This window comes from Orycteropus afer, unplaced genomic scaffold (genome assembly GCF_000298275.1).
Source record: "Orycteropus afer afer isolate SDZICR_OR568_19922 unplaced genomic scaffold, OryAfe1.0 scaffold00070, whole genome shotgun sequence".
Taxonomy (NCBI): Eukaryota; Metazoa; Chordata; class Mammalia; order Tubulidentata; family Orycteropodidae; genus Orycteropus; species Orycteropus afer.
The window spans coordinates 9,388,435-9,397,494 of NW_006921657.1; the positions used below are offsets into that span (position 1 = coordinate 9,388,435).

General features: G+C 33.1%; 1 protein-coding gene across 1 annotated transcript in view; it reads left to right on the forward strand.

The window, feature by feature from the left end:
- SLC25A16 (solute carrier family 25 member 16) overlaps window positions 1-9,060 on the forward strand; it is a 52,797-nt gene that overhangs the window by 40,521 nt on the left and 3,216 nt on the right. Inside the window, exons 5-7 of the mRNA XM_007940683.2 lie at window positions 499-620; window positions 844-910; window positions 6,581-6,743. Of these exons, the coding sequence (XP_007938874.1) occupies window positions 499-620; window positions 844-910; window positions 6,581-6,743 (352 nt within the window). The remainder of the gene's footprint in view (window positions 1-498; window positions 621-843; window positions 911-6,580; window positions 6,744-9,060) is intronic.

Sequence of the window (9,060 nt, forward strand, 5' to 3'; positions counted from 1 at the left end):
GGGGTCCAAGATTATCTTCTGTGTCTGTGTTAATTGGTTTCCCTTTTCTTTGTTGAAGAGGGTCTGTGCAATCCTTCTGCCTAGTCCGCCATCTTCCCCCGCCTCCTCTGTTAACTCGTGTTTCCATTTTAGAATTAGAGGACATAAGTCAAAGATCAAATAATTAGTGTCATGGAAATAGTCAATATTTCTTTTCTAATATTTTTGTAGGAATAAAGAAGTAATAGAATTTTTTAAGTGCTCATGATCCACTTCCAGTGTAGTGTTTTGAGGCTAAAGCTATAACTTCAGGGTGGGAAGAACTTGAAAAGATTTTTACAAACTGACCCTTTATTCACACGGTTTTCAAGCTGATGCTAATACAGTTCTATCAGCGATATCACCTTTGATTTCATTAGGTTTTCATCATTGTTATAATGTCGAGAACACTACTAATGATTGGGAAGACATATATGTCAAATGTTTTGTTTTACATTTAAGTTTTTACTTTCTTTTCAGGTATGACAGCAGTTATCTGTACTTATCCTCTTGACATGGTTAGAGTACGCCTAGCATTCCAGGTGAAAGGGGAACACACCTATACAGGAATTATTCATGCATTTAAAACAATTTATGCAAAGGTATTTCATATTTACCTTTCTCATCTATGACATATTTAGGAAAATATTTTGAATCTTTTATTTACAATTATTGATATTAATAATAATAATTGTGAAAGCATATCATTGTGTTTCAGGGTGGATATCAGAATACTTTGTCCATTATAATGTGAGCTTTTGTTCTTTGATGATTATTGTAATGAGCACAGTGTAATTTCATTTCCAATTTTCCTTCATTCAAAAGGAAGGTGGTTTCCTTGGATTTTACAGAGGCCTGATGCCCACTATATTAGGAATGGCTCCATATGCAGGTAAGTTTCACATCTGGCAGAATCCTGGTTTATGTTTTTAAAATATGTCATCAACAAAATATGCTATTATGAAAAGTACTGTTACTTAAGAAATTATGAAGATAAAATTATGATTCATAAACCATCATACAATACTGTCTTGTATATAAAGATGGCTGTTTGCCTGTTTAATCAGTAGAAATGCCCTCTTGCCTCTTTTTTCCTTGTCTGAGCCAGCTATAGACTTGTTAATAGTTGCTTACTGTTGTTACATGGTTGTTAAGGATTTAATTTTTAGGAACATGTTAGTTAAAAATAAGAGTTGAAAACTTTTCTCTTCCTCATTATATGTAGTGAAGACTCATTATGGGAAATTTAGAAAATAAAGAAAATTTAGGGTACTTGTAATCTTCTAACCTGCATATAACCACTATTACCTTGTTTTTGGTCCTTTTTAAGAAAATTATTAAACTTTTTATTTTGAAATAATTATAGCAGGTGGTTGTGAGAAATAATACAAGATCACATCCATGTACCCTTTCCCAGTTTCCCCAATGGAAACATTGAAAAAATTTATTCAGTATCCCAGGGAGGCTATTCAAGATACAGAACAGTTTTGTCACCACAAGCATCCCTCCTGTTGAGTTTTTTAGGCATACTCTCTCTAACCCCTTTTCTATTCCTTGGGAATCACTAATCTGTTCTCCATTTTTATAATTTTCTCATTTCAAGAAAGTTATATAAATGGAGCTATTGAATATGTAACCTTTTGGGGTTGGCTTTTTTCACTCAGCATTATGCCCTCAAGATTCATCCAAGCTATGGCATGTGTCAAATAGTTTGTTCTTTTTTTCATTGCTAAGTACCTATTTTTAATGCAAACAACACAAGCATTATACAGTTTTCGCCAATCATGGTTTCCCTGAGATATTTTTGTAAATGTGCTATGCTAATTTTTTATTTTAATGTTCCTGTAAAAAAATTATAGCGTGCTTATGAAAATACTTTGAGGAGGGTACAGTTGGCAGGTACACAAAACATGTGTTATTTGTGTAAAAATGTGGTAGAATTCCATGGTATGAATGTACCACAGTTTGTAATACTGTATGTCTCTACGATTCACCCATTTTGTGTGTATCACTGTTCATTTGTTTTTACGAATGTATATATATCTTGGTACAGAAGTTTAACTGAGAGTTTTTTCTTGGGTATATACCTAGTAGAATTGCTGGTTGTAAATTACATGTTATGTTAAATTTTAGTAGATAAGGTCAGATTGATTGAAGGTGGTTGTGTCCCTTTACACTTTCACCAGCAGTGGTTAAAAATTCCTATTGATCCACATTCTTTCCATCCATATTGGTATTAGCTTACTTTTAAAATTTTTGTTAATTTTATTGGCTATATAAAAGATAACTCATGAGTTCTTATTTTGCACTCTCCTGACTACTAATGAGGTTGCATCTTTTCATATGTTTACTCACCAATTGCATATCTTTTTCTGTGAAGCACGTGTTTATGTGTTTGGCCCACTTTTCTACTGATTTGTCTGTCTTTTTCTCATTGACTTATAATAATTCTTTATATATTCTTGTGATATATGTTGAAAATATCTCATTCCTGTTGGTGGTTTTGCTTTTTTATTTCTCTATAGTGTCTTTGAATAAACAGAATTTCTAATTTTAACATAGTTGAATTTATCATCTCTTCTCCTATGCAGAATGCTTTTTCACATGAGATTTTTTCCTTCTTCTGAGGGTGACTTTTAAAGATGAGTGTTTTACATTTAAGTCCCTACTCCATCTGGAATTATTTATTTTTCCCTTAAGGATTACCATTTGACCAAGCACCATTTATTAATAGTCCCTCTTTTTCTAGTAATCTCCAGTGTCACTTCTAACAAGGCTATATACTGACCTTCACTTTAATGCATGTTTTTTTTTTTTTTTTTAGGATCAGCTTTTGATATTAAACAAAAAATCCTTGTTGGGATTTTGAATGAAATTTATAAGTTTTGGATACTTTCATAAATTTTGTTGTGTGTTTAATAAAAGTATATATTCAGTTTATTGCTTGATTTAATTTTTATATGCTCTTACAGCTAACTGGAGTCCCTGGATGGTGTATACAGTTAAGTGCTTGGCTGCTAACTGAGAGATTGGTGGTTTGAGTCCACCCAGAGACAACTTGGAAGAAAGGTCAAAAAATTAGGCATTGAAACCCCTAGAGAGCACAGTTCTACACTGACATACATGGGGTTGCCATGAGTCAGAATAATTTCTGTGGCAGCCAGTGTTGATATGGCTAATTAGCCATTTCCTACTTACTGATAGCCAGCCACCCTGTTATGTATAGATGTGTTGTGGTTTTCTTTGTATGTAATCACATCATGTGCAAATAATTATTTTTTTTTTCTTGCATTTTCAATTCTTATTTATTTATGTTTATCTTACGTTACTGTACTGACTAAGGACCTGCAGTGCAGCAGTGTATAGAAGTATTGATACTGGGGATTTTGACTTGTTCTTGATTTTCAAGATTTCATCTAGTATAATGTTTGCTCTGGTTTTTAGTATATATTGTTTATCAGGTTCAGGATGTTTTGGTAAGAATTTTTATATGAATAGGTATTGAATTTTATCAGATGCTCTTTTCTGCATTTACTGAAATGATCATGGTTTCCTCCTTTAATTTGTTAATATGGCAAGTTATATTAATACATTTTCTAATGTAAAACGACTTTGGGATCAACCTACGTTAGTTATAGCATAATGATCTTTTTGTAGCCTGTTGGATTTGACTTGCTAATTGCTTTTAGGAGTTTTACAGCTATATGTTCATGAGTGAGATTATGCTATAGTTTTCTTTTATAATTTTATAAATATCCTTGCATAATTTTGGTATCAAGGTAATATAGATCTCATAGAGTTAGTTGGAGAGCATTTCCTCATTTTCCATATTCAGAAAGATGATTATAATTAGGATTATCTGTTTCTTGAAAGTTTTCATTGTGGGATGATTTTTAGCTACTGATTTAATTTCTTGAGTGGTTGTAGGACTATTTAGGTTTTCTATCTCTTCATGAATTCAGTTTTATAGACAAGAGATATTGGCAATATCTCTTTGTATTTTTTCAAATCTGCTATATCTGCTGTCATGGTCTTTTAAAATTTTAAATTTGTTACTTTTTTAGTTTTTACAAAGGATCAATTTTGACTTATTTCTTCTTTTTCTATCCCACCTTTATTTTCCATTTGATTGGTTTCTGTTCTTATCTTCATTATCTTCTTTCTCTGGATTCATTCTGTTATTTTATTAAGTTGGATATTTAGCTTATTAATTTCTAACTTTTATTTTCCCCCCTCAATATAATTGTTTCCTAAATAATGCTACAGCTAAATCCCCTAAGTTATTTATTTATTCATTTTTACTTACAATTTGGAAAATTTCAAGTGTATCAAAAAGTAGAGACTATAATATAGTGAAGCACCGTGTACCTGTCATCTAGCTTCAGTAATTAAAATTTGGCTGATCTTATTTCATCTGTACTCCTAACTACTGCTGGCCCGGATTATTTTAAAGCAGATCCATGTTATTTTTTCATCCATAATATTTTAGTGTTCAGCTTTCTAAAAGTTAAGTACTTTAAAAAAAAAAAAAAAGGCATAACCACATACCGTTACAAAACTTTAAAAAGAAGTCTTAATTTCTTAATACCATCCACTGTAATGCCATTGTTCACCCCTCTCTCTCTCTCTTTGTCCAGATCCAAGTTAATATTTGCCTGGCATATCTCTTTTTATCCTTTTGCTTTCCACCTTTTTCATGTCATTGTTTTAGATATTTCTTTTGTAAGTAGCATACAGCTGGATTTATTTTAAAACTTGGTCTGAAACTCTTTTAACTAGCAATTAGTGTTCTTGATGCTTATTGTGTTGTTGATGTATTTGAACTTGTTTGTACATCTTGCTATTAGATGTCTGTTTGTTACATTTTTTTAATTTATATTTCCTTTTCCTCCTTTCTCAGCTTGTTTGCATTTTTCCCTGAATTCCCTTACTCTTTTGTAAATATATATATTTTTTATTTGTCACCTCTTTTGCTTGATTGTGAGCTCATTGCTGGATCTTAATCTCTGAGTTACGCTGTAGATCTAAATTGATAATGTTTTCTTCCCAAGAATATTTGTAAGCCAGCTTTTGCCAAGAAGCTCCTATGAGAACTGGAATCTGGGAGTTTCAAACCCAGTGATTCCATTTTCTGCAAGCCCACTGGCAGGATCTATTTTAATGGCACTGCTGCTACTGGCATCTTTATGTAGAGTCACTGTACCTCTCTCCTCTGCCCTCAACTCCCAATCAAGTCCCAACCCTTTTGTTTGGGAGGTCGTGGTGGTGGTGGTGGTAGTGTTGAGTGATTCTTAGAGACCTTTCAATCCTTTTAGCAAGTCCAGCAGTGGATGTAGTTGTTCTATACTGGTAGGGTCCCTAAGAATACCTACTTTGCCATTCAGCTAGAAGCAGAACTCTAATATTTTGCTATTTTTCCTCTTTTAAAATTTTCGTGTTTTTAGTTTTCAATTTTTTAATATACTTTTACAATAATTACACTGTATATACAATTTTGTTTCTTATTTTTTCCTATTTCTCAAGTATTTTTCACTTTATTGAATACTCTTCACAAGCTTTTTTTAAATTAGTTGTGTTAGATTACACTTAATACCATTCTACTTCATTTAATCATTTCTTATATTTTATTTTTGTATTTGTTTAATTTGCTGTAAATATCCTTGCCATGAGCCTTTTTTGTACTTAAGATTAAATTCTTCAACTAGATTCCCCAAATATGAAAGCATACTAATTTATAAAATTGGATATCATGATCTCAAAATACTGGAAGATTATAAGAATGTTGTATAAGAATGAATAGATATATTGAGCTGTTACCCTAGACCAGGTTTTTATTAGCACTTATTTGTTCTTAAGCATCAAGTATCTGTTTAAATATGTTTTAGAAATTTAGTAGGTATAAAGATACACTGAGTAATGCTTAGTTGATAGGAATGTTTCATTCCATTCTAGTTTTATTCATGTATGACTTTAATAGTTCCGTTATAAAATCATATAAATATTTAGCCAACATCACCTATTTACTATCAATAGTACCCTAACTCAATATTTATTAGATTCTACATGTCTTCTGAGCCTTTCTGAACATTTTTCTCTTGGTCACAATCCTTCCTTGAAATGGAAGTACACACTGAGTAAAATAACAATGCTTTATCATTTTTTAATTTTTTGCCTTCATTTTACATGGTCACCATTATTATTATTATAAATATGTCATATTTACTTATAATTATTAATCAAGAATTTAAATTTTAGTCATGTGAAATCATAGAAACCTGTTTAATTCTATTCATGTATAAGGTGGCATTGTATTCATTACTGCCTTCATTCAGGGCACTGAAGTATGTATTTCAGCATGAGAAAGCCAATGCTATAATTTTTTGTAAGTCGTAAATATGTCATCCACTAATCAAAGCTGTTTATCTTAGATTAACCCAAACATCCGAAATCAGGAAATGCACAACTGGTTTCTTGAGTTAATTGGTTACTATGTAAAAATAATGTCTTTTTTACAGGTCATGTTTTGTTAAGCATCATGGTGAATTTATATTTTGTTTTTCAGGTGTTTCATTTTTTACTTTTGGTACCTTAAAGAGTATTGGGCTTTCCCATGCTCCTACCCTTCTTGGCAGGCCTTCATCAGACAATCCTAATGTGTTAGTTTTGAAAACTCACATAAACTTACTTTGTGGTGGTGTTGCTGGAGCAATAGCACAGACAATATCGTAAGTTTCTTTATCAAATTAATTTAATCAAATTACAGTTACCCAGTCTTGAGTTCCAACATTAGTAGTCTTTTTATACTTTTTAGCAGATTATTTGAAAACAGGATTCCCTTATAAAATATAAGTAATAATTTAATATATTTTTTCCAAATATACCTGCACTTTAAGGGTATTTTAAATAATTATGTGCCAAATTGACCAAATTAGGTTGAACCCACCCATGTTCCTGTAGATTCTTTTCTAATGAGTGGAAGGAAGGAAGGCAAAAAGCACTATGTATAGTCCTTATCTATATTTCCTCATGAAACTTGTGTTAAGTTTCTAAAGTTTGAGGCCATTTTTCAAGTGTGTGTATGTGTGTGAAGAGTCACAGCTTCTGTTTCGTAATGGCATTCTTTACACTATCCATCCATTCATTAAATCTTGAAGGACCTAATCCGTGCCAGACAGCTTAGCTAGGCATTTGGAGATTCACTGAAGAATAAATATGGTTGCTGTCCTCAAGAAGCCTCTACTCTAAGACAGCAACAATACAATAAAACCGAACTCATTGCCGCTGGATCGATTCCAACTCATGACAGCTCTATAGGATAGGGTTAGAACTGCCCTCATAGGATTTCCAAGGCTATAATCCTTATGAAAGAAGACTGGCACATCTTTCTCCTGTGGAGCAGCTGGTGGGTTTGAAGCACCGACCTTTTAGTTAGCAGTCAAACGCTTAGCCACTGTGCCACTAGTGATCCTTCAACAATACAGTAGACTTATATATTGATATAAGGTGCAGTGGGAACATGGATATTGTGATTGAAAAGGCAACTTCTAATAATTTCCCAAGAGAGGTTAGTCTCTTACAGTGAGGTAAGAGGCTGGTATAATAAGAAACAGGAACTTTTCAGGAACAGGAAGAAGAAAAGCTTTCTGTGACTGAGAAGGGGCAATTTGAAAAACAGTAAGGCAATAAATGTGAAGTAATGTCACACAGAATCAAAAAAGAGTATCCAGTGGGGAAAGAAAGGTTAAAGTAACATAACTACTAAAAAAATAAAGTGTCTATTGGATCACCTTTGTGAAGATTCAGTGTATTTGTGGGTAGGAGCAGATTGTACTAGATTGAAGGTAAAGAAGAGAAAAGATACTTACTTATTCTGGAAACCTGGCTTAGAACCTTGTTCATTTGCAGAGACATGATCACTTCTCGCTATTCTGATTCCCTTCTTGATTTTACTGCCTCTTTCTTTCCTACCTACTCCCAACTTAGGCCCTTAAAGGCTATTTTCTTTCTACTTCTCTTCTGAAACTGTGTTTAAATTCATGACTCTTAACAGATCCAATGGCTTCTTATCAGTCCTTTTACCCTTCTTCCAATTGTTTTAGTTCTTTGCCTTTCATTATAACAGTGCCTTCTATTGGCAGTCCTTCCAACCTTCCTTTTCCACTTCTCTTGCTGATTCATATCCTTGTACTTCCTATCTGTGGGAATTTGTTTAAGGCCCAGCCAGACTTTAGTTCTCTGCTCTTTCTGCAAATGCTTAGCACAGCTCATCTATCCATGTGGTTTCATGTACATTTCTGCATGAATAATCAATTCTATTCAAACTTTATTACTGACTCCTAATTGCCTCTCTGACAAACTGTTGGATGTTTCTACTTGGATATTCTGCCATCAATGCAAATACATAATTCAAATATTTCTTTCATGTCTTTCTCTTCCCAACAGTCCTTAGCTCCCAACTTCCTTATTTGTTATTGATAAGTATCAGTCCTCAAGTCCTGAAACATTGAAATCATTTTCACATTGTATATATCCAAATAATCACTAAGCCTTGTCATTTTGTACTTCCGAATATTTGCCTAGAATGCTACTTTCTTTCTATTCTCACTGTTACTTCCCTAATTCTAGACCTTGTCACCTTTTCTTACATTCTCTCATTTCTATCAGTCAGTTCCTTCTATCCATATATATCTTTTCCTGCTGGGAAACTAAATTCCTTATGTTAAAATTTTTGGTCCTTTTACCACACAATAATGTTTTCTCCTTTAAAAAATAATTCCTCAACTTGGTCACAGCCAGCTACCCAGAGGGACTGAGTAGTTGATCCTGCGGGCTTGGGACCATAGTCTCAGGGGACATCAAGCTCAATTGGCAAAACATACTATACAAAACATTGTTCCACCTACTACTGTGGTGAGTAGCGACTGGGACCTTAAAAGCTAGGAAGCTGCCATCTAGATGCAACAACAGGTCTCTCCTCGTCAAGAAGAAAGAAAAAAAGCAAAATTAATGGAAACAGTCAGTCCTAGCGACTGGTACACCATC